Below are 27,050 nucleotides of genomic sequence, written 5' to 3'. Positions count from 1 at the left end.
TGGGGGAGAAAATACAATGCACAGTTAGATCCAGTACCAATACATGTACTATAAGCCATTTAAACCAACTTACATATCTATTCTTTAAGAAGGAATGTCTAAGTGCAGGAATAAGTGTGATACCAGGCGCATCTATGATCAGCACAGAAATTAGTGGAATTTTCTTGTAGGGAAACACAAATCCTTTATTTATTAAATCAAAGATACTGAAATTCTACGACATAGTGAATTTGCAAACAGCTAAAATTATACACAAAGCAAACTATAACCTGCTACCCAAGAATATACAACAATTCTTCTCAAAAAAAGAGGAGAAATATAATCTTAGGGAGAAATGTAATTTAAAACATTTGTATGCACGTACAACGCTTAAGACCTTCAGTATATCAGTATGTGGAATTAAATTATGGAATGGATTAAGCAAAGCAATCAAACAATGTACTAATATGATCCACTTCAAGAAACTCTTCAAACTTAAAGTGTTTACAAAGTACAAAGAAGAAGAACCATGATAAACATTCTGAATTTATTTAACTCATCCATTCTTTCATTATTTCACTCACAAAATAATCTTACCTATCTCAACATATGAAATGTAACTTACTTCACCAATTATCATTTATTTACTTATTTTATTGTGATTACTTATGGAGTATATTGTGAATAAATTGAGAACAGGAAGTGAACAAAAGTTTTAGCAACTGTTATGTAAAAGAAAAGGGGTAGGATTAAATAAGCTCTGCTTCTTCCTACTCCTTTTCGAACATGTTGAAAAGAGAAACTGGAGATTGTGATGTATCATGTTGTGTACTTGCATGTTCGAAATAAACTCAAACTCAACTCAACTCAACTCAACAACCATGTAAAATATAAGCAGGACCAATAACAACAACAAATTACTTAACCCATGCTTTTCAATCATGTTGGCCACCAAAGGGTTCTTAAGTTGTTTTTGTGCTGTATCATTTATAGTCTTTGATTTCTTGTAATACTCTATGATCGTCTGTCCCAGTGGTTTGGATATGAGAGCATCTTTCAACATGTCGGTTAAACATTCATTTGTCAATTTCATCAATATGTCAAGTCAGCTTTCAATAACAGTAAAAGTACTTACAAATTTGGTAGATTCACATTCACTGTAAGTTCAGTTACTTCCGTTTTCTCTAACAATTACTTTTGTATCAGATTCAGAAGATACGAAACATGACCAATAGGCCACTGGTTAGAAGGTCTGACTCAAGTGACCCAAGTGAAACAATATCAAACGGTCACTGCAAATTTATTTAGATTACTGTAGCAAGATACTTTTAGCAAATTGTAATTACCCGTAGAATAGGTAGTATTTGGATTATAGACCCAAATACTGGACTTGGAAGCACAAGCTGTTAGTAACTTGTTTCCTCTTAATGTAATTGAATGTGGTGCTGCGCCACGGCATTTTCATTACCCCCACACGTGAAGACAAATTAAAGTAATATCATATTTTGTAGGCCCCAAAATAAATCACACAAATTCTGACGCTGTTTTTAACTTGTATTACCAATGTTACTACAAACAAAAAAGACTCTGATCACTGAAAACCGCGCTACCAAAACCAGATGTAAACCAAATGCACATCATTGTCTGGAGCGTTGTCAGCATGTTTGCGATGTTGACGTCATTTTAATATATCGCAGATATACCCGCGGACAGCGATCTAAACACGACTACATTTTATGATAACACTAGAAGAATAAGCTAGATTTGTTGCTAGTTGTTTTTTTTATTTAAAAAAAGTCATTAAAAGTCTCTAGACACTTGAAAAAATCTCAACAAAGTACATTGTACAATAAGCAGCAACAATTGAAAATTTGACTAAATGAAAAAATATATATATGTTGATACTAATTATAACAGATTTGTTTTTAAATGTATGTATATATTTTTTTAGCCTTTGTAAAGAATTATAGTATAATGTATTATCATTGCGGCCCTGCGATAAGCTGGCAACTAGTCCAGGGTGTACACCGCCTTCCTCCCGAATGCATGCTGGGATAGGCTCCAGCACCCGCGACCCCGAGAGGGACAAGCGGTAGAAGATGGATGGATGGATGGTTATCATCATTGCAAATTAGTCAATGGCGTCATGGTGACCACGCCCCCACCGCCACAGGTATCTTGACAGTCGAAGGGAAACCCTGAATTCCGTGCAAAAAAAACATAGACAACTTTACTCTGCATACATGAAAATAATGACTGTTTACTGCCAAACCAGTTTTGATCTGTTCTCTACCAGCACGCCCAGCGCTGCAACTGCAAGACGCGCTCATGTGCTGCTAATCAAAGCAGTCACGCAAAAGTAGTTAGCTTACGTTAGGTAGCTCTTACTACGAGAGCTAGCTAACGTTATAGTGGCTATAAAAAGACACATTATTTTCTTGCAAACAAACGAGGCTCATTGTAACATTTGTATATGACTATATTTGATTTAGAACCAGAAAAACACTTAATTCTAGGCCATTGAACTTAACATAGCCTATAGCTTTAGCCGATCTATCTATCTATCGCTCTTTTTTTTCTCTCTGTTTTTTCTGACTGCTCCGAGCGGGGCTCGAACCCACATCGTCTTTGTGAGAGACCATTGTCAGCACCTTACTTGAAGTCTACTGACTTCTATTACACTCGCACTGACTGCTCGTCGCAAAGTAGATGGTAAATGGGTTATACTTGTATAGCGCTTTTCTACCTTCAAGGTACTCAAAGCGCTTTGACACTATTTCCACATTCACCCATTCACACACATTCACACACTGATGGCGGGAGCTGCCATGCAAGGCCCTAACCGCGACCCATCAGGAGCAAGGGTGAAGTGTCTTGCTCAAGGACACAACGAATATGGCAAAGTTGGTAGAAGGTGGGGATCGAACCAGGAACCCTCAGGCTGCTGGCACAGCCACTCTGCCAACAGCGCCACGCCGTATTTATGAACGAAATCACTTTTTAAATGGTTGACATTTTTTGCATTGTTGCTGCCCTGTTGAATGAAATTATGATTTATTTTGTTTTCAAAGTGTGTTTTTGGGTGGGGCGAGTGTTGAGGTTGAAGTGGGGAAGGTTGTTATGGTTTGGGAGAGTGGGTGGGGGGGCAAAACTCTCTCAGCCCCAGGGCATCCCTGAGGCCCTGCTGTCGCCCTTCAATAACAACAGTGTGGTCTTTATCCAGAGTAGACTCTGTGGAAGTGAAAAGAGGTGATCGGCTGCAGCAGCCCTGGAACATTTTTGTTAATGTCAGCCGGCGAGGTGGTCAGTCTGATCATGGAGCCCTGTGCCCATACACTCTGGCCTCTGGCGTGGGCGTTAGTTGCCACAAGAGCCTCAAGACGAACCACTGTTGCTTTTCTGCTGCCGCGACTGTAAAATTGCTCTTTCATATGCAGCAAAGCCTGCTTTTTGAAATGTTCATTTTCAAATCTCATGTAATCGTGGCAGCCAAAATACTGTATTTTAATTTAAGATGGTATTAAATAAAACAACGGTAGAAAAAGGAATGGATGGAATTATTAAATTTACAATATTCTAAAATAAACATTAACATATGTTTTATAAATACAACAATTAACTGATCTGTAATCTTCAACACAGTTGTTTTCACATATTTTTTATATAAAAATAATATCATGATCAGTTTGATGGCCTTTGTTGCAGAGTAATTGCACAAAAGCTACTAAAGTGTAGTGTGTGTGTGTGTGTGTGTGTGTGTGTGTGTGTGTGTGTGTGTGTGTGTGTGTGTGTGTGTGTGTGTGTGTGTGTGTGTGTACATGCTTGTATGAGCTGATGGGAAGTATATCAAAAATGAATGAACAAGGTGGCACGCCAGTGGGAGTACACACGTCACCGCTAGCACACCGACACATTCTTTGACTGATTGTGTAAAACTTCTAAACATTGATTGTGTGGAAATATGTCTGACTTGTTGTCTTTGCATTCTTTCCTCTGTTGTTTGTGATACCATGTCCGTGGGTGGGTGGTGGTGTGGGCCGCCATATGTGTTAGTGCGCGTGTGTGTGGGCTCAAAGGAAATGTGTGTAAAAACTGCCACGGAGATGAAATGTGAAACCTGTCAGCCATTTAGACCCCGTGTTAGAGAGATCGGGTCGGCCTGAGGTCGTGGGGTTCGTGGCTGCGTCCCTTCCGTCTGGAACGCCTTCCGCCAGCATCAGCTCCTACCGTACAGTACGTGCTCCATGCCATCACAGCGCACTGTATTCACACACACACACACACACACGCGCACACACACACACACACACGAATACTGTATTATGGCCGCCACAGAGGCGGCCGTGTGTCTCATCCGGCACCTGGAGGGTTAAAACTAGCTTCAGCTTCTCCCTCAGACACACACACACACACACACACACACACACACACACACACACACACACACACACACACACACACGCACTAGCCAACTGGTTTAAACCAGTTCTAAGGAAAAGTGCTTTGTGTGTCCCACTGAATCCTGGGAAGGGTCATGTCATGTGTGTCTTAGTGATGTAAGAGTATATATTTTTGAAAAAAAACTTAGTCAGCTGTTATCGTTGGATTGGTCCATAGGCTTGCTGTATTGTGTCTCTTGTGAGTCCTGTAAGGGCCTCAGTGCGCTTTATTCTTCGTGCACACCGCCATAATTTTAATTTTATTTTCTTTAAAAAAAGAAGACACTTGATGTCATGTATCGCTGGGCAGATTAAAGGCTTCAGCGCTGTGGGTAGGTTGTGTTCTGTATGCATAAATATGATGAAGGACACGTCTGCGGTGAGTCTGCTTTGCACAATAGAGTCGTACATGTGTACATCGTGACTGCTGCTGACGACCTTTTCTGTGAACTTTGACCACAGTTTGTCTCATGCCGCATGCCATGTTGGTCAGCTTTTTAGTTCTACTCTTAAATTGAAATTGTTCTAGCCAAAACAAGACACATTGAGTAAAAAAGTAGAGAAAGGTGTGCACAACGCTGCTGCCCACTGCTCCCCTCACCTCCCAGGGGGTGAACAAGGGGATGGGTCAAATGCAGAGGACACATTTCACCACACCTAGTGTGTGCGTGTGTGACAATCATTTGTACTTTAACTTTAACTTAACAACTTTATCAAAAGATGATATTGTTTTATATATGATTGTGGGTGTTAATCAATTTCAAAATAATATTCCAGCAGTTTTATGTTTCCCTGTCAATACGCACGTTCAACAAGGATCTGGCATACATCCATATATGGACTGAAGATGTACATTATCGAGCCATGAGCATGTGACCTAATGTCTCCTTCAGCCTCGTTTGTGATTTGACCCCTGAGAGATTCAGAGCGGGCGTTGCAGTGATAATGTGTGAGCGTCCGCCGGTGCACACTGGGACCGCTCTTGTGTGCGTGTGTTTGTGCGTATATGAGAGACAGAACAAGCAGCTGTTTGCATCCGCCACCATTTCAGCACAGCCACATTTGCTACAGTTGTTGTACAAAGAGATCAGACGGTAAGGGATCTCATTTGGTCAGCATATTTGATGAGAAAGAGACGAGTAATAGCAAATTTTGAGAGATGAATTCCACATCTCGGTCAGATGATCACGCTAAACCAGTTTGTTTTGTTTGGAGGCCATTTTAGTTGCCCTTGTGTCCGCTACCGATGAGTCAAGGTCAGTTTCGGTCCGCCAGACAACGTCGTAAGATCAAACTAAACATTTTGAACCTCAGCCAAATCTGACTGCCCAGCATGAATTATGTACACATTTCTGAAGATACCGGTACCTTGGTTTACTTATCTGGTTTGTGCCACCTGCATATCTCTAATCCAGAGAATGTGGCCAAGAAATCCAGTTCAATTCACCAAATATACTGTAATTAGAAAAACTTTTCTAATTGTCGTTTGCAGGTCTGTATAAGTGTGCTGCATCATATTGAATAAGAGGTGTCTGTAATAATCTATCTACTGTGTATATAAACCGTGTGTAATAGTTTTTTTACTTATCCACAGGGGATGTCTGAGGAGGAGGTCCGCCAGACACGCAGCCAGAAGAGGGCGCTGGAAAAAGATGCTGCACCCCAGGCTCCAGAATCTTCCACTGCTAACAACGAGAGCAAAAAGCAGAGGCTGGACCCGTCTGAACCAACTGCTCAGGCGCTAATTGCATCTGACCCCGGACTGGAACAGGATAGCCAGAGTCCGATCGAGACTGGATCAAATGAGGGGCCAGGCCAGATCCTGGCACTAGCAATAAAGGACGAAGTCCCCCATGAACCGAACTCGGACAATCGGACTGGATACAATGACAAAGCTAGCAGGGCACTTAAGGTGGAGTCAGACATGGACACCAAGAACCACTTCCAGGTGACGGAGCCAAAGGCCTCTGGTGGCCTGTTGGCTGCGGGCGAGGTGAAGGCCACCATCAAAGTCGAAGTTCAGACTAAAGAGCAGCCTGTGGACATGAGCACCTCCAAAAGGTAAGAAACTATTGATCCTTTTTTCTATGCTAGTCCTGTTCAAGGTGTCTGCACAGGATAAAGACTATTTGAGCTGCCTCAGCCCAAAACCCTGGTTGTCAGTCAACCACAGGGCATTTTTTGTAAGGAAATTACTGTATTGAACTGAAAATAAGATCCTAGAAAAAGTTGTTTTTTTTATTTGGTCTTTGGGGTGTCGAGATTTATATATGCAAACCAACAGGTGGCCCTAACAAGTCTTTTCTTCTTGTCACTCACTTACAACACACAAAACAGGGCAGGTTAGCACACAATAGAGGAGGCATTGTGATGCTAATTCTAAGATAATAATAATAATAATTATAGATAAATAGATAAATAAGAATTATAATCTACCAATTGTTAAAAACTGGATACATTTTTTTTTTGTAGTTTGGATGCTGCAGTTTCATTTTCTGCAGTTTCCACTTATTAGCAGCTGCCCTTAATCTCCTTATGAATAAAATGAGGGTTGAGATGTAAATAAAAGAGACCATGGTTAAAGTCATTTTTTTTGTTTTGTAGGTGTGTTTGGATCTGACTAATGCGTAGTTTTTGCCATTTTATTTTGAAGTGGAAAACAGTGAACATGGCGTAAAACTTCAACATACATTTAACTGTATTTTCAGAACCCTGAAGAGACTTTTAGTGAGTTCCATGCATTGTGATTTTGAAGTTCTATAGGCCAAGCTACAGTTGTCCCCAAGAGAGTGACTTTTAACCTATCGTCCGCCACCATTTTCCCCCCAGCTCACCCACCTGAACCCTAAAAAGTCCACTCATACACACAAAATGAAGCCGTGTGTCACAAACCGGTTCCAGCCGGCCACGTTGCCATGGTTTCCACGGTGGAAGAAGCAGGGCGGCTAAGGGGGGGGTTGTTGTTGGAGCAAAAGTGAGTCACGTGATGCTGACTTTGAGGTCATGTGACTTTTTTGGAAGTAGTGATTAATCCACAGGAAGTGATGATGGCGCTAAGCCCCGAAGAGAGGCACACATAGTGTAAAGAGGGCAGCTCAGGCAGATAGGCCGCATGTCGTCATGCATTGACTGATGCTGCATACAAACACATTATCTGTGGTTGTGTGTGTCATCACAAGTCCCTCCAACACATTCTCATCATCAGTTTTTGTGCAGGTTATATAAAAAAAGTGAGCATTTTACGTCTGACATTTGAATGGATGCACTTCAAGTGAAGTCCCCTGATTGAACAGGTTGTGCACGGCTCTGAATGACCGTCTCATTAGTACACTAAATGCTGTAACATCTAAGAGAAATGTCCCTGTTAGGCCCTACCTTAGTCTGGATTGTGAAGAGGTGTCTGGACTTGCATTTGGAATGGATCAGTCCATGGTCTTAATTTTGATTTGTGTTGCAATCACCATCCCTCTTAAAATTAGTCACAAAGTTTAATATTGGGTTGGGGTGGCTCGGTTGGTAGAGCGCCTGTGCCAGCAACTCGAGTGTTCCAGGTTTGATTCCCGCTTCCGCCATCCTAGTCACAGCCGTTGTGTCCTTGGGCAGGACACTTTACCCAACTGCTCCTAGTGCCACCCACACTGGTTTAAATGCGTCTTAAAGATGTAAATTATGGGTTTCCATATGTAAAGCGCTTTGAATCACTATAGAAAAAGCGCTTTATAAATATAATTCACTTTACTTCCCTCAATTCAAGGGCAGGGCACAAGAAATAGACACAAATACATATAAGGTATTATTGCATTTGTAGTTGCTGGTCTGCAATGATGTACAACTGCATTGCGTCACAGCAAGAGGCTTTTTTAATATTTTGTCCTTTTTATATTTAGCTAATAAAGGTAACCAATATGTAGCTATCATGCAATATGTGATGCAATGCATTTCTACATCACTGCGCAACAAGGCTACCCTAATAAAGGGTTTATTACTTTTTTATAGGCAGCTTAATTATCATGTTATAGCTACTAACTACAATTTACTACAACTTACAAATACAGTGTTTGCTTACTTACTCCCCTTACTGCGCTCTTAGTGCATTGCAGGTTTTAAAGTGACACTTGACGAAATAGGAGATTGTAGTACACATGAAAGTTTCATGTTAAAATTGGATTTAGAGTGTCTGAAGTAGCATAGGAAGTAGGGCTGCAATGAATAATCAATTAAATGAATTAGAAAAAGCTTTGTTGTATATTCTGTTGTTTCGATAAATCGTTTAAAAAACAAACAAACAAAAGAAACTGATTAAATCCAAAGCGCAGGGAGTGTGTAACTTTAAATACGCAGACATAGTTTCTGCGCGGCCCCTGCAGTAGAGCGTACACGAGAGCGTTGGTGTGTAGGTGCTGTGATCGGTGTGGCGGCAAACATCTGGTAGTTTTTATTTATTTATTTTTATTAATTTGCACATGTTAAAGTGCAGTTTCACTGTTGATGACGTGCATATATTGGGGAAAAAAGACTGAAGGCATGCAGAAAAATCACTGTTCATTTTCCCTAAAATACGCATCAAGACTATACAGTGTGTTTTATCTGATTAATCGAACAAACTAAAGTTACCCGATTAGTTAAATAACCGATAGCTTCAGCGGTGTAGCCCTAATAGGAAGAGTTTATAAGTGTGTGTGAAAGCAGAGTTGGGGGGCTTACACACATGTTAAGTGCATTTAGTACTCATATGAAGGAGGGGTTCTTTTATAAATATTAAACAAACAAGCTTGGATTAATCTACAGCAGGGGTGCCAACACTTTTTCTGCAGGGGAGCTACTTTTCAATTGATCAAGTCGAGGGGATCTACCTCATTCATATATATAATTTATATTTATAATTTATGAAAGAGACGTTTTTGTTAAGAAGTTAAGGTGTTTAATGATAATACAAGCATGTTTAACACATATAGATTCCTTTCTTTCATGAAGACAAGAATATAAGTTGGTGTATTATCTGATTCTGATGACTTACATTGATTGGAATCAGACAGTAGTGATGATAACGTCCACATTTTCAAATGGAGGAGAAAAAAGTCCTCCTTTCTGTCCAATACCACATGATAGTGGTTGTTTTTTGCCATCTTATTTGTCTAGCTTCCATAGTCGTTTTATAGACTTTACAAGGAATACATTGGCGGCACACTCCGTAGCTTGCTAGCTTGTGAACGCCAGCTTTCTGAGACTCTTATATTGTTAGTGCAAGCAGGATGAAGCAGCGCTTTTATTGTGAAGACAGGAACTGTGCAGTTGGTCTTTAGAGTTTTGACGGCAGGTACGGCACGAGAGTCTGTTGAAATAAAAAGTGTTTCTCGCCTTCCTGTCGGTCATTTTTTAATAATGAACTTGCAGCAGCCAGCGTCATCTCACAAGACCCTAGGGTGCCGTGAATGTCAATCAAGTGACGAAAGTGACGTCTTGGTGAAGATTGATGATCGCAAATTTTTAGGTCTATTTTTTTGATGCCTGGCTGGCGATCGACTGACACACCCTCCACCATCGACCGGTAGCTCGCGATTGACGTAATGGGCACCCCTGACCTACAGTATAAGCCATTTATGAAACCTTTCAGTAGGGTGATTTTAATGGTATCCTTTTTGTTGTGGCCTTTGACTTTTTTTTACTAAAAAAGGTGATATTTATTTGATTTTTCTGATTATTTTACCAACACATAGTGCCATTTTGGTCCTGTATGGCCTGGTTTTTCACGTGATCAATATTAACTCTTCCTCCCTCCTGCAGTATTAAAACGGAAAAGCGGCCTCCATCTCCTGAGGGGGACGACGACGACGATGATGATGATGATGATGATGATGATGATGTCATCATCCTGTCAGATAATGACTCCCCGAGTCCTCCTATGAATGGTCTGAGCCACTTGAAGGAGCTGAACACGGACCTCCTCATGGTGAGAAGTTGTGGTTTTTACTTCACGAGAGTTCCACACACAGACACAGGAAGTGGGTGTAGGCCTGAGTGCCTGACCAATCGTGTTGCAATACCGTAGGATTGACCAAATTCAGCGTGGACTCGGAAGATGAGTCCATCCTTAATTCATTTCACTGTGAAGGACGCATGAACAATCGGACATGGCTGTTTGTAGCGGCAAGGCGTGTGTGAAGTAATTGATTGTGATGTGTTGGGTGCAGAAGAGCAGCCCGGCCGAGCGGGAGCGCATCATCAAGCAGCTGAAAGAAGAGCTGAGGATGGAGGAGGCAAAGCTGGTGCTGCTGAAGAAACTCCGACAGAGCCAGTTACAGAGAGACACTCTTCAGAAGGTGAGCGGCACTCTGAAGACACTTCCAATCTCACTTACACACACACACACGTACACACAAACACATACTAGGGTTGTCTCGATACCAATATTTTGGTACTCGTACTGGTACCAAAATGTATTTCGATACTTTTCGATACTTTTCTAAATAAAGGGGACCACAAAAACATGGCATTATTGGCTTTATTTTAACAAAAAATCTTAGGGTACATTAAGGACATGTTTCTTTTTGCAATCAAAGAACAATTTTGTCCTTGAATAAAATTGTGAACATACTAGACAACTTCTCTTTGAGTTGAAGTAAACAAACAAAGGCTCCTAATTTGTCTGCTGACGTTTCAGTGTCATTTATCATTCCATTATTTTGTCAAAATTATTAAGAACAAGCTGTAAAAATTGATTATCAATCTACTTGTTCATTTACTGTTAATTTCTGGTTATTTTTTGTTTCAACATGTTCTATCGACACTTCAGTTCAAATGTAATAATCACTTATTCTTCTGTTGTTTGGATACTTTACATCAGTTTTGGATGATACCACAAATTTAGGTGTCGATCCGATATCAAATAGTTAAAGGATCATACATTGGTCATAATTTAAGTTCTCATGTGTCCAGGGACGTATTTCCTGAGTTTATGAATATAATATGAATTATTTAAAAAATGATAATAATAATAATTTTGTGACGATAAAAAATGTATGTAATCATAGTACTATCGACTAGATACGCTCTTGTACTTGGTATCATTACAGTGGATCTCAGGTGTAGATCCACCCATGGCGTTTGTTTACATTGTGACGCCGGTGAGCTATTGTATCCTCCTACGGTGTGTAGTGAAGCATGTTTAGCTATTCCTCGTCCTGCAGGGATGATACTTGTAAGAAACGTACTTTATCTGTCACCATGGAGACGAGATTAGTGATTTAGAAGAAGCTAAAACACTGCAGATTGCGGATGGACATTAGCTGCTTACTTGCTAGCCATGTTTTAAAGCACCTCTTCCTGTGGGCGTTTCAGTGATATAGCTTCACCTTTATCCTTGGTTTTTAGGCCAAAATGTGTCCATTTTCCCTTTTCTGTCTTTACACTGTATCTTTTTGTAAGTACTCCGTGATTGTGCGCTGCCGAACATGCTCCTCTGCTCCGAAAACCAGCAATGTCACGATGTGACGACGACGCGCTGTCAGCCTGTAAAAAAAAAATATGGGGAACCAGTACTTTTAAAACAGAGTATAGTACCGTTTTTGATTCATTAGTACCGCGGTACAATACTAGTAACCCTACACACACACACACAAAGATTCACACACACTGCTATGATGCTGTGTGTATAATGACTTGACTATTCCTCAGTCTTCGGGGGTGTCCACTTCCTCTGCTCCTCCTCCTTTAATACGCGGGAGTATCACAAGCGGTAGAGGCTCACAGCAGGTTAGCAAACACGCATGCGAGCAACTTTCACGCTGAAGTCCACGTCGTTTCTGATTGGTCTTCTCTGTGCACACAGCTTGCGACTGGCAGGGGTTCAGGCACGGTCATCCCCCCGCCTTTGGTGCGTGGAGGGCAGCAGGTGTCGTCCAAACACGGCTCCCAAATCATCATGCCGCCTCTGGTCAGAGGCGCACAGGTGGGTGATGGGAAAATGTCTTTGTCTTTCTCAGGGCAGACTCAAAGGTCTCTTTCACCCTCCAAGGCGTTTTAAACATAGGTCTTATTATCTCTTTGCGTCTCTCTCTGTCTCTGTTTTTTGGGCCCTTTTGTGCTGCGGACTTCCATCCTGTGTGCTCCACCACCTCTCATTGTCCTGGTTAGCCCATCTCTGTGTCTCCACAGCAGATCCAGGCTCTCCGCCAGCAGCAGCAGCAGCAGCAGCAGCAGCAGCAGCAGCAGCAGCTGGCGTCCACTGGAAGTGGAGGCTCTGGGCCGCCTCCCTTACTTTTGGGGACCAGGACCTTGGCCCAAGCCGGCCAAGGCCAGAGAAGCATGGTGCAGGCGGGCCTTATCAGGATAGGAACTAGTGCAAACTCACTGGTCAGTATCGCTTTCCTTGTGTCACAATTGATTACCTCCCATTTGAAACAGTTTTTTTCCCCGTCAAAAGTTATTACAAATTGTCCAATTTAATTGTTAAAGAGTATGATATCAAACGCTTAAAGGTATCATATTATGCAAAACCCACTTTTCTTGCCTATATGCATCATTTTTTGTGTACTTGGAATCCCAATAAGTACTAGTGATGTGCGGATCGATACTGAAATATTGATACTGCCGATACCAGATCTTTATGCTCTAATATTCATATATGCTCCAATCAATTTAATTTTTTTAAATTTTATTTTATTTTTTATTTTTATTTTATTATTTTTTTGATCCTCCAATCAAACTATCGATACTTTTGATACCTTGGTTATGGGGTGTCCAAACTTTTTCCACCAAGGGCCCCATACTGAAAAGTCAAAGTATGCGGAGGTCATATTGATATTTTCTCATTTTAAAAAATGCTAAAAACAGATATTGTGTGAACTACGCGACTAAGTATATTAATAATAATTATTAGTTAGAACATCACAGCCTTTTCTCATTACATTCCACTTTTTGCTCTTTTTTTCTTAATTTTTTACTATTATTTTTTTCCCATGTAATAATTGAATACAAATAATAATAATACAGTTGTTTAACTGCAGAACCTAGTTCTGTCAAAAATTCTGCCTATACAAAAATAATAATGTTCAGTTATACATTTAACAGTGTTTATTATGGTTGTTGTCATTTACAAGTTAATTCATAAGTTAGTATTTTGTAATTAAGTAACCTAATTTTGTTCGTATTTTAAGTGTATTTTATTTTTATTTTCCGAGCTTCCAATATTTTAGATTAAGGTTGTCTAAACTTTTTCCACCAAGAGTCGCATACTGAAAAGTCAAGGATGTTGGGGCCATTTTGATATTTTTTTTTACTTAAAAAAAAAAGATAGAAAAAAGAAATTATATATATTTAAAGACAAAACTGCGATATAGATGACCAAGTATATTATTATTAATTATCATTTTAAAAATAAAATTCAGATGTTTTGGTCTTTTTTCTTACATTTGTATTGTTGATATGTTATTTGAAAATACAGAACTTTATAGTACTTATAGTACTTTAAGTATATTTGCACTAAATATCAGTATTGGATTGGTATCGCCGAAACCAGCCTGAATTTTACTTGGTATTGGATCGTAAAGATCATCACTAATAAGTACCAAAAATGTGACTTCAAACCATATAAATCAATTTTGCCTTGTTCCAAACAACAATGAATCGCAAATACAGTTTCTACAATTTATGGCAACATTGATCACATTTAGGAGTGTCCCAATAAAGCCTTTTCACTACCGATATGATAGTGATATTGCAACCCTGGTCGATACCGATATCAATCCGATACAATATCAGCGCAAAAACTACTTCCTGGTATTATTTATTTTGTTGTCAGGATCTCTGCATGTTTCAAATTTCAGACTTTTTAAGACCTTAATGGAAGAAAAGCTGTATGACGCATTTTACATCCATACTGGCAGTAAAGTACAACGACATGAAGGAAAATCATTTCGGTCAAGTTGCGGTACAGTAAGGGAAAGAAATGGAAAACATATTGTGGGTTCAATTTGATACAATTTGTGCACTATAGCTGCTAAAACCAATGTAGGTCAATATACAGTGTTATAAGCTTTGTATCATAAGCAAATTACTGTCATATCTTGTAATATATCTCAACAATAACCAACTCCGAAGAATTTCTGGAGCGGACTGCTTATATCGGAGGCTAAAATTAGACACTTTTGATCCATGCCCATGATATCATTTCCGGACACAACTAGTTACAATGAAAAGGTAAGTCCAGTCTCAGTAGATTAAGCAATGTAATGATATATTGACAATCTAGCATATTACCTTAACCAGACTACATGTAGATGAGATAAACAGGCTACTTGTAATGGATGTACATAGTCGTTTCAAACTGGGAGGCAGATATAGTAATTATAATACGTAGCGCGTATACTTACAGCCCTATGTACTGAAAGCTGAAAAATTTACCTTTTGAAATTAGTTTGTTCTTCTTTGCTTTTCTATTGCTGCGAGTCAGACTCGGCCCCGTACATTATGGTTTGATGCTAATATCCTCCACTATTGCCATTTAGTAGCGCATGTTTCCAACTTATATTTGTCGGTACGGAAGTGTACTGCTAAAACAACAACATGGTCGATTGGGCAGAGATACAATTGCAGCCAGCAGGAGGCGTCCATTTGCATCTAATTAGACCTGCCTTTCAAAATGGCCGCATCTCATGTGGTTCTTCTACAGTATTTCTCACAAAGTGTTACTCAGATTTTTGTGCATGCCACGGTTTTACATACCGGTACATGTTAACTAGCTGATGAATAAATTTCAGTGAAGTTGATGAAAATCAAATGAACTCTCTGCCTGGTGTTCACAGGCCTCGACCACTTTGAAGGTTTCCTCCTCGGGGAGCGGCGGCGTGACTCTGGTCGGCGCCAACGACAGCCCGGCCAGTCGCCAAGCCGCGGCCAAACTGGCTCTGCGGAAGCAACTAGAGAAGACCCTCTTGGAGATCCCGCCCCCCAAGCCCCCTGCTCCGGAGTTCAACTTCCTGCCCTCGGCGGCCAATAACGAGTTCATCTACTTGGTGGGACTGGAGGAAGTGGTCCACAACCTGCTGGATAGCATTCACAGAGGTCTGTTTGGCGTGTCTGTACATTGCTTCTGTCGTTCTGTGTACATACAAGTTTGGAGTTACATTTATGGCGTCACAACCAAAATCCTTGCGTGTAAAAACCACACTTTGTGCACAAACTAATTTTGCACGTGTGTACATTTCTTTTAGGCCTGCATGGTCTCTCTATGCGCTCGCGCCACTTTTTTTTGCTCATGCACAGACTCTGTTTACACTTGAAATATATATTTCTCCATATAGTCGCGATCAAAAGTTTACATACACTTGTAAAGAACATAATGTCATGGCTGTCTTGAGTTTCAAATAATTTCTACAACTCTTATTTTTTTGTGATAGAGTGATTGGAGCACATACTTGTTGGTCACAAAAACATTCATGAAGTTTGGTTCTTTTATAAATGTGACCAAATCTGCTGGGTCAAAAGTATACATACAGCAATGTTAATATTTGGTTACATGTCCCTTGGCAAGTTTCACTGCAATAAGACGCTTTTGGTAGCCATCCACAAGCTTCTTGCAAGCTTCTGGGTGGGTTTTTGACCACTCCTCTTGATTAAATTGGTGCAGTTCAGCTAAATGTATTGGTTTTCTGACATGGACTTGTTTCTTCAGCATTGTCCACATGTTCTCAATGGGGTTTAAGTCAGGACTTTGGGAAGGCCATTCTAAAACCTTAATTCTAGCCTGATTTAGCCATTCCTTTACCACTTTTGACGTGTGTTTGGGGTCATTATCCTGTTGGAACAGCCAACTGCGCCCAAGACCCAACCTCTGGGCTGATGATTTTAGGTTGTCTTGAAGAATTTGGAGGTACTCCTCATTTTTCATTGTCCAATTTACTCTCTGTAAAGCACCAGTTCCATTGGCAGCAAAACAGGCTCAGAGCATAATACTACCACCACCATGCTTGATGATAGGAGTGGTGTTCCTGGGATTAAAGGCCTCAACTTTTCTCCTCCAAACATATTGCTGGGTATTGTGGCCAAACAGCTAAATTTTTGTTTCATCTGACCACAGAACTTTCCTCCAGAAGGTCTTATCTTTGTCCATGTGATGTCATCAATGTTTTTTGTGACAAACAAGTATGTGCTCCAATCACTCTATCACAAAAAAAATAAGACTTGTAGAAAATATTGGAAACTCAAGACAGCCATGACATTATGTCCTTCACAAGTGTATGTAAACTTTTGATCGTGACTTTATATCTTGGACATAGACCTTCTTTCTGAGACTGAAAAGACTGCCCGTCAACGCTCCTCCTTTCTGATTAGTCACAGAGGACCTGATCTACTGAAGGTTTGCGTGTATTAAAACACGTGCAAACTTGATAGCACATGCAAAACTGATCTACTAAATGTGTGTGCAGAGGATTGCTTCTCCTAGTAGGTGGAATAAGGAGCGCAATGCATTTCGTGTGTCAGTTCATGACTATGCCGAATATATGCTGATTATCAGAACAGCCACAATACTGGGAGGAGGAATCGCAAATATAATTATTTAGTACACGCAGTGTGATCTATTAAGGCTGAAATTGTTCTGTGGCCGATGTTTTGTGCCTATAATTAGTATGTTTAGAAAGGACGTGCAAACTGGCAGTTGCACAGAAATAGCAGTGAGAAAGGAGGCGATTGCGCTGCAGCTCCATCCTATGTATGCTTGTCAACATATATGGACTGTCAAAAATATTAGACATATTCGCTATTCAGCAATATCATTTTATATTCTTATAGCTTCTGGATGACTTAAGGGGCTGATTATAACAGATTACATTTATGCAATTTCTTTATGCTGGCGTTTTTTTTTATTACGTTTTTTTTTTCATATAGGTGATATATTATTATTAACATATCTCCTATATGAAAAATATTCTTGCAATATGCTTGCATCTGGAACATTCCAGTGCAAGCTTGCAGTTATTACGAGCATCTTCCGTGTGCGCACCTTCAGCGTGCATGGGTTCTGTTGTAGATTGCACTGCAGAACTGCTTCTAAAATGCCTATAAAAATGCCACAGGTAGGAGCACGGTAACATGAATGTGCGTCGTAAATGAGCATCTCCATGGTGGAAGCAAAAAAACTAAATGAGTCCGTGCGTGCAGAGGCCATAAACACGTAGAGTGTGGTTTTTGTTTTGTAACGTTTTGGAGTGGGTTTTTTTATGGATTTGGATTGAGTGGTCGGTTGTTTCGCTTCCGATTTGTGTGGCGTCGCGGGGATTTTTTCTGTCTGTTGGCGAGGTCCGTGTCCGACGCTGTAGGGTTTGTAGCAATGACTTAGGGTTGTACGGTATACTGGTACTAGTATAGTACCGCGGTACTAATTAATCAAAATGGTACTATACTCTGTTTGAAAAGTACCAATTTCCCATGTAATTTATTTATTCTTTAACGGGCATGATGCGCCGTGAAATTGCTGGTTTTACGAGCAGAGGAGCATGTTCGGCAGCGCACAATCACAGAGTACAATGTGTAGACAAAAAAGGGAGCATTTTGGCTTCAAAACTAAAGAAAAAGGTGAAGTTATAACACTGAAACGCCCTTAGGCTAACATCCATCCGCAGTCGGCCGTGTTTTAGCTACTTCTAAATCTCTAATCCTTGCTCGCCTCCATGAGGACAAATAAAGTAAGTTTCTTACAAGTATCATCCCTGCAGGACGAGAATGAGCTAAACATGCTTCACTACACACCGTAGCTCACCGGCGTGACCACTAATGACGCCGTTCCTGAATGTAAACAAATGCCATGGTGGATCTACACCTGACATCCATTGTAATGATACCAAGTACAGGAGCGTATCTAGTCAATACTACTATGATTACATCGATCTTTTTTATGGTCACAAAATATTTTTTCCTTTTTAAAAAAAATCATATTATGTTTATAAACTCATGAAATACGTCCCTGGACAAATGAGGACTTTCAATATGACCAATGTATGATCCTGTAACTACTTGGTATCGGATCGATACCTAAATTTGTGGTATCATCCAAACAAGAGAAGAATAAGTGATTATTACATTTTAGTGGATTAAGTGGATTGATAATCAATTTTGTACCGCTTGTCCCTCATAATTTTGACAAAATAGTACAATGATAAATGACACAATATGTTACTGCATACTTCAGTAGACAAATTAGAAGACTTTGTTTGCTTTCTTACTACTAAAAGACAAGTTGTCTAATATGTTCACTATTTTATTTAAGGCCAAAATTGTTAATTGATTGCAATAGGAAACATATGTTTAATGTACCCTAAGATTTTTTGTTAAAATAAAGCCAATAATGCCATTTTTTATGGTCCCCTTTAATTTAGAAAAGTATCGAAATACATTTTGGTACCGGGACAACACTACAATGGCTTCGTGCGCGGGCAGAGCTGCCTTTCTGTTTGATGTGAGTGCTGTAGCTCGGTTGTTTGGGCGGTGGTGTTTTTGGATTGGAGAGTGGAGTTTCTTGGTGGGGGGGGGGGCATTGATGTCTCTTGTTTGCATGTTGCTGTTTGGGCTGGCTAGTGCATGGGCGCTGGTTGGTCTCCGTGGTATTGTTGGCCTGTGGTTGTCTGTCGCCGTTTTTACCTTGATGCGGTGGTGGCCATTGGGGATTTGGCAGTGGTTGTCGTTGTTGCTGTTTCATTGTGGTGTGAGCACCCGTGGCTGCTGAGTCCTTTGGGCGGGCGCTACTGTGGTCTGTTGCGGCGCATGGGCGTGGCGGTTGTCGGGGTTGGTGGACTTGCCGTCTTCGTTTTCATTTGTCGTCATGTTGGTTGGCTTGTCGGCGGTTGTCCCTGGAGGGAGAGGGCGGTGCGCGGCCAGACCTGTGAGAGGGGAAGTGGATCGGCTGATTCTCAATGGATGGTGGACTCAGGGGTGGATCGCTGCCCTGCGGGCTTATGTATGTGTGTGTTTGTGTATATGTATATGTATGTGTGTGTGTGTAATTATTCCTACAGTCAGGGGACTGGTGTTGCCCTTGTAGCCTGCCTTTTCCGCAACGGTCGGCGTCCCAGGCCACTGCGTCCTGCTGCCCACCCATCCATTGAATAAAGTCAAATACAAATAAGGCAACAAGAGTATCCCACACTTCTCTTGTGTAAAGCAATTCTGTACAGCAGATTTGGGCATCTACACCAACAATATGATTTGTCTGAGTGACTGGACAGGACATGTTTAAAAAATATATATATATAAAAGAAAGTGTGGTTTCTACATGCAAGGATGTTGCCATTGTTTTGGTGCCATACACCTTCTCATTCAATGGCATGGGAAAGGGTAATATTTAAAATACTTAGTCTATTTTCCGGGCTATAGATGGCACCGCTATTTAAGCTGCACCCACCAAATTTTAAAAGTAAAAAATATTTTACGTATATTAGCCACACCGGACTAAAAGCCGCACATACAGTACAGACCAAATGTTTGGACACATCGTCTCATTCAATGCGTTTTCCTTATTTTCATGACTATTTACATTGTAGATTGTCACTGAAGGCATCACAACTATGAATGAACACATGTGGAGTTATGTACTTAACAAAAAGGGTCAATTAACTGAAAACATGTTTTATATTTTAGTTTCCTCAAAATAGCCACCCTTTGCACTGATTACTGCTTTGCACACTCTTGACATTCTCTCGATGAGCTTCAAGAGGTAGTCACCTGAAATGGTTTTCCAACAGTCTTGAAGGCGTTAGCTTATTGAGAGAATGCCTAGAGTGTGCAAAGCAGTAATCAGAGCAAAGGGTGGCTATTTTGAAGAAACTACAATATAAAAATGTTTTAGTTATTTCACCTTTTTTGTTAAGTACATAACTCCACATGTGTTCATTCATAGTTTTGATGCCTTCAGTGACAATCCACAATGTAAATAGTCATGAAAATAAGGAAAACGCATTGAATGAGAAGGTGTGTCCAAACTTTTGGCCTGTACTGTATATACTGGTACGAAGGATTTTGTGAACTTTATTTACATAATTGTTTCCTAACGGTGCCCGTCACATGGCAGTAAAACAGCTGATCAAACAAAACAGATGCCTCCAATCAGCTAAACAGACTTAATAACTCCACAGTGACGTTTTGGTGAGTTTACGAAACTAAAATAATGTAATTGTAAGGTAGTAATACTAACCTGGACACTGTTAGCATATTTGCTAATGCTAACAATGCTAACTTGATTATATAATGATAGCACGTACAAATATGCATTAAAACACTACTGCAGACATCACACATGGGACGGTATAGTAATGAATTGTTTTAGTTACATTGTAAAACCTACAAACATTGCTTGGAGTGATGACTGAAGGATCCTTTCGAGGAGAAACGCTATGGACTTTTCAGTTTCTCTGTCGGTGTAATATGAAAACAATTTGGTGAATACAAAACATTATGGCCGTTAGCAAAGAAAAATCCATAAATTAGCCGCACCATTTTAAAAGGCGCAGGTTTCAAAGCTTTTGGGGGGAAAAGTAGGGGCTTATAGTCTGGAAAATACGGTATATTGTACTGCATCAAATATGCATGTGTACTTTTAACATATTTGTACCCATTATAAAGGCGGTAATCTGTCTGTTTGTTAAAATGTGTCAATCCATCTCTGTATCCAGGAAAGACGGGCGCACCGCCCACCAAGCCCAGCATCAGAGACCCCTTCAAGTGCACCCAGTGCCACACCGACTTCACATGCAGGTGGCGGCAGGACAAAGCCAAAGGAGGCGTCGTCCTCTGCGCGGACTGCATGTCGTCCAATCAGAAGAAATCCCTGAAAGCCGAGCACACCAAGAGGCTCAAAGCGGCGTTCGTCAAAGCGCTGCAGCAAGAGCAGGAAATCGAACAGCGCATTATTCAGCAGACGTCCTCTTCCATCTCGCACGGCGGCTCGTCGTCGCTGAAGGCGGAGCAGCTGGTGGCTCAGCAGCTGAAGCAGGCTCAGGCCCGAGCGTCGTCCATGCACCGAGGAACCAACGTCATCCACCACCACTCCATCAAGGTGAGTTTTCAGAGAACGAGCGTTGTTTCTTCTTTTGTCGCGGTAACTCATCTCTCCCTTCCATCAGAGCACCCAGGGCCAGCTGTCCCACAGCAACGTTGTCCGCAGCGTCGCCCACTCCTTCTCCTCCTCCTCCCAGCTGCAAAGCGCCGTGGCGGCCGCCGCTTTGGTCAGCCGGCCAGGTAAGCACGTGACCCAGCGCTCTGTCCAGATTTCAAAGGTGAGCAGCAGTGGAGTCGGCGGCAGCAGGAATGTGAGCGGAGGAGTTAGTGCCTCATCCACTGCATGGAAGAAGCAGAGCAACAGCAACAAAGGTAGACTCGCCTTCGTAGACGCCTGAATCTGGTGCTCTCTTTCAAAACTCCTGTGTGGCCCAAAGCAATCCTACAGATGACACGCACAGCCCCCACCCCCACGTGTGTGTGATGGTCCAGTATTTCTCCTGGGTTCCTGTCTCCTTTGTGCCTGTCTTCGTGTTTTTTGGGGCTGTCAGGCTACATCCACATGAATGCAGTTGTTTGCTTTTCAACAATTGTATCTTCAAAAACATTGTTAATAGGCGTGAATGTGAACCTTTGTTTGACTTAATGTGTTGGCTGGTGAGCGGTCCTGGTCAGACCCTGACAACATGATAATGTGAAGTACAAACAATTAAACATTGATTATTAGGAGTACGCCCTGCGATGGGTTAGCGACTTGTCCAGGGTGTACCCCGTCTTCCGCCCGATTGTAGCTGAGATAGGCTCCAGCGCCCCCCGCGACCCCGAAGGGAATAAGCGGTAGAAAATGGATGGATGGATTAGGAGTACCGTATGTGAAAGTTCAACTCTTACCTTCTTTACTTCCGTGACGACCTCCTCCCAAACATTGCAAAGTGTGGCGAGAGTGTTTTGCATATTACCCATCATGCTTTGTAGTGGATTTAAATGGGTGTAATTTTACATTATGTACGGTATTTGGACATTTTTGATAATGTCCACATAGTCCAGTGAGCAGGTTGTGTGTTGTGGGCCACATGTGTTTAATTTAGGAACGGTTGTTTGGATTAGGACAGGGGTGCCCACACTTTTTCAGCAGGCGAACTACTTTTTAAATGACCTAGTCGAAGTGATCTACCTCATATATATAATTTATATTTATTTAATTATTTTGCTGTTTTTGTTCACATGTTAAAGGTGTACAAAATACATGCATGTTTAGCATATAGATTCCCTTCTTTCATGAAAACAAGAATATAAGTTGGTGTATTACCTGATTCTGATGACTTGCATTGATTGGAATCAGACAAGATTCACAGTAATGCTGACAATTTCAACATTTTCGATTTTACATTGTGGAGGAGGAAAAAAAGTCCTCCTTTCTGTTCAATACCACATGAAAGTGGTTGGTTTTGGCATCTTGTTTGTCCAGCTTCCATATTCGTTTTTATACAAGAAATACATTGACGGCAAACTCTGTAGCTTGCTAACTTGTTTGTGCTAGCTTTCTGAAACTTTTATTTTGTTAGCGCAGGCAGGATGAAGCAGCACTTTTATTGTGAAGACAGGAACTTTGCGGTCAGTCTTTAGGCTTTTGACGTGAGGTACGGTTGAAATAAAAACTGTTTCTCGCCTTTCTGTCGGCCATTTTTTCTTAATGATCTGGCAGCAGCCAGCATCATTTCACAAGATCCTCAGGTGCCGTGAATTAGGGCTGGGCGATATATCGATATGCGCGATATATCGCGGGTTTGTGTCTGCACGATATAGAAAATGACTATATCGTGATATTCGAGTATACGTTCTCACGCAGTTGCTTTTAGCTGCTGGCATTACACAACAGGCTCTCCTCGCTCTTTCTTGTCTCTCCTTCTCACAGACAGCAAGCGCAGCTTCTACTACACACGTCACATACTGTCACGTCATACGTCATACGCCCTCGTGCAGCAAAGAGGTAGCAGCATGGCTAACGTTAGCTGTGATGCTAGCGGTAAAACGAGAGAAAGAAGGTGCGAATCTGGTAACAAATGAAGGAATAATTAATTCCCCCAAAAAACAGCAGGGGGTCCATCGTCTGCCGGTGGTTTGGCTTCAAGTGGGAATATGTCGAAGAGACAACCGTAATTTGTCAAGTGTGGGGCGAAAGCGTTGCTATAAAAAGTAGCATTACTGCTAATATGTAGCATCATTTGAAAAGTCACCTGCTAGAGAATGAACAGTGCTTACGCCGCATGTCAACGTCTCCGTTCGGTGCCACACGCCCACACCATCAAAATGCCGAGGCAAACATTTCCAGATCAACACCGTATGAAAAAATGTTTTGATTTTTTTTAGTTGTGATTTCCTTCTCTGCATGAAAGTTTTAAAGTAGCATATATTCATGCAGTATGAAGAACAATGTTTTAATGTAGACACATAGAATCATCATACTGCTGTGATTATATGCATCAAGTGTTCATTCAAGGCTAAGGCAAAATATTGAGATATACAGGTAAAAGCCAGTAAATTAGAATATTTTGAAAAACTTGATTTATTTCAGTAATTGCATTCAAAAGGTGTAACTTGTACATTATATTTATTCATTGCAGACAGACTGATGCATTCAAATGTTTATTTCATTTAATTTTGATGATTTGAAGTGGCAACAAATGAAAATCCAAAATTCCGTGTGTCACAAAATTAGAATATTACTTAAGGCTAATACAAAAAAGGGATTTTTAGAAGTGTTGGCCAACTGAAAAGTATGAAAATGAAAAATATGAGCATGTACAATACTCAATACTTGGTTGGAGCTCCTTTTGCCTCAATTACTGCGTTAATGCGGCGTGGCATGGAGTCGATGAGTTTCTGGCACTGCTCAGGTGTTATGAGAGCCCAGGTTGCTCTGATAGTGGCCTTCAACTCTTCTGCATTTTTGGGTCTGGCATTCTGCATCTTCCTTTTCACAATACCCCACAGATTTTCTATGGGGCTAAGGTCAGGGGAGTTGGCGGGCCAATTTAGAACAGAAATACCATGGTCCGTAAACCAGGCATGGGTAGATTTTGCGCTGTGTGCAGGCGCCAAGTCCTGTTGGAACTTGAAATCTCCATCTCCATAGAGCAGGTCAGCAGCAGGAAGCATGAAGTGCTCTAAAACTTGTTGGTAGACGGCTGCGTTGACCCTGGATCTCAGGAAACAGAGTGGACCGACACCAGCAGATGACATGGCACCCCAAACCATCACTGATGGTGGAAACTTTACACGAGACTTCAGGCAACGTGGATCCTGTGCCTCTCCGGTCTTCCTCCAGACTCTGGGACCTCGATTTCCAAAGGAAATGCAAAATTTGCTTTCGTCAGAAAACATGACTTTGGACCACTCAGCAGCAGTCCAGCTCTTTTTTTCCTTAGCCCAGTTGAGACGCTTTTCGCGCTGTTTCTTGGTCAACAGTGGCTTGACACAAGGTATGCGGCAGTTGAAACCCATGTCTTTCAAGCGTCTCTTGGTGGTGGATCTTGAAGCACTGACTCCAGCAGCTGTCCACTCCTTCTGAATCTCCCCCACATTTTTGAATGTTTTTTTTTTCACAATTTTGACCAGGGCGCGGTGATCCCTATCGCTTGTACACTTTTTCTGACCACAGTTTTTCCTTCCCTTTGCCTCTCCATTAATGTGTTTGGACACAGAGCTCTGAGAACAGCCAGCCTCTTCAGCAATAACCTTTTGTGTCTTTCCCTCCTTGTGCAATGTGTCGATGGTTGCCTTTTGGACAGCTGTCAAATCTGAAGTCTTCCCCATGTTTGTGTAGGCTTCAGAACTGGACTGAGAGACCATTTAAAGCCCTTTGCAGGTGTTTTGAGTTAATCAGCTGATTAGTTTGTGGCACCAGGTGTCTTCAAAATTGAACCCTTACACAATATTCTAATTTTGTGACACACGGAATTTTGGATTTTCATTTGTTGCCACTTCAAATCATCAAAATTAAATGAAATAAACATTTGAATGCATCAGTCTGTGCAATGAATAAATATAATGTACAAGTTACACCTTTTGAATGCAATTACTGAAATAAATCAAGTTTTTCAAAATATTCTAATTTACTGGCTTTTACCTGTATATCGTGTATCGCGATATGGCCTTAAAATATCGCAATATTAAAAAAGGCCATATCGCCCAGCCCTACTGTGAATGGCAATCAAGTGATGAAAGTGACGTGTTGGTGAAGATTTATGATCGTTAATTTTTAGGTCTACTTTAAATGCATAGAATAACTAATGTTTGCTAACATTGGACATTGAAAATGTAACATTTAAAAAACCGTCTATGGAAAAGCATCTATGAGTAGTAACACAACAAACATGTTTGCCAAAAATACAGCAACAATTATTAAAAGGACTAAAAAGTAATCCTTAAACTGTCACATCCAGAAATTATTTATTTCAGCTTGACTCCAAAATATTTGTCCACTTGTGCATGTGGACGTAGTCTCAAAATAAGCCAAAATTATTTTTTTTTTAAATATTTTTTTTTAAATCTTGATGCACAAAAAGCACCCCAGTGACTGATTGTTGTGGTGTTTCCTCCCGACAGGCGTGACCATGGCCTACGTGAATCCCAGTCTGAGCGGACACAAGACCTCGGCCAGCGTGGACGCACGCCAAAGGGAGTACCTGCTGGACATGATCCCCTCACGCTCGTCCATCTCGCAGACTGCAAACACATGGAAATAAACAAATATCAACACAAAAGAGAACATGCCATTGATCCCGGTATTTGTACAATAACATGGTCAACAGCGCACCCTGGAGGAACATTCGGCAATTACAGTCTGAAAGTGAAGAAATCTCCCTTTTTTTTTCTTTTTTTGGTATGAGTTCTTCTTTTCTGTTAGTTTTAAGTTTTGCTGTCCTGTTTTTATACGATTGGGGCAAACAACAACAAAACTGGTAAATGTGTCTGGAATTTAAAAAAAATTGACTATGGTTATTGTTTTTCACGGCAAAGTTGTTTTAAGGCTAATCACAAAGGACAGGAGTTGTAAAATGTTTCATTACATTCAAGGTGGAATTTATTTTGTATTGACAATAAGTTATTTTTTTGTCTTTTTCTTATTGGACTGATGTTTGTATCTGTGGTTGTTTCCACAGATGCAGAGGGGTTATTTTAGCTTTGTTTTCTTCTTTCTGTTTAGCAGCATGCCTAACTTTTAAATCCATGTTCATGTTTGGCACCTTCGTTAAAGAAGCGTGGTGCTATCATCTGTAATTACCATTACTTTATTTTGCTGTCAACATTTTCATTTGTTTTATCTTTTGAGAGTAAACACAATCTCTGAAGGACTTTCCTTTTCCATCTTGAAAAGAGAAATAGGAATATCTCTACCTTTAGAACATGGGAAGCACAAGATCATTATTTCGATTTGTTTTGTTTTTAAGTCTAACCGAATTGCATAGTTTCCCTAAACTGCATTGTGCAAATTAATGTTAAAAATTATTGGTTTACTTTTTTCCTAGCTCCTTAATAAATAATAAAAATATACATTTTAAATACTTTGTTTTGTGTATACATTCTCTCCATATTATTTATGTCACAACAACTGATTAATACAATTATTTTACATTGAGCTGT

At 40.7% G+C, this 27,050-nt stretch overlaps 1 protein-coding gene across 5 annotated transcripts in view; it reads left to right on the top strand.

Annotated features, from left to right (window-relative positions):
• LOC133618930 (transcriptional repressor p66-alpha-like) overlaps positions 1-26,949 on the top strand; it is a 46,849-nt gene extending 19,900 nt beyond the window's left edge. For 2 of the 5 annotated variants that reach the window (XM_061979779.2, XM_061979774.2), the window contains exons 2-11: positions 6,013-6,479; positions 10,203-10,368; positions 10,610-10,738; positions 12,093-12,170; positions 12,247-12,366; positions 12,552-12,770; positions 15,221-15,479; positions 21,080-21,462; positions 21,530-21,776; positions 26,013-26,949. In XM_061979779.2, coding sequence (XP_061835763.1) covers positions 6,016-6,479; positions 10,203-10,368; positions 10,610-10,738; positions 12,093-12,170; positions 12,247-12,366; positions 12,552-12,770; positions 15,221-15,479; positions 21,080-21,462; positions 21,530-21,776; positions 26,013-26,152 — 2,205 coding nt within the window. In that variant the 5' untranslated portion in view covers positions 6,013-6,015 and the 3' untranslated portion in view covers positions 26,153-26,949. The remainder of the gene's footprint in view (positions 1-6,012; positions 6,480-10,202; positions 10,369-10,609; positions 10,739-12,092; positions 12,171-12,246; positions 12,367-12,551; positions 12,771-15,220; positions 15,480-21,079; positions 21,463-21,529; positions 21,777-26,012) is intronic. The other 3 variants (XM_061979778.2, XM_061979776.2, XM_061979775.2) reach the window with 3 other exon arrangements.
• Positions 26,950-27,050: the final 101 nt, after the last annotated feature.

Source organism: Nerophis lumbriciformis, linkage group LG19, assembly GCF_033978685.3.
Source record: "Nerophis lumbriciformis linkage group LG19, RoL_Nlum_v2.1, whole genome shotgun sequence".
Lineage (NCBI taxonomy): Eukaryota > Metazoa > Chordata > Actinopteri > Syngnathiformes > Syngnathidae > Nerophis > Nerophis lumbriciformis.
Note: the sequence above shows the minus strand (reverse complement) of the source record. Positions and strands in the feature narration are given on the sequence as shown.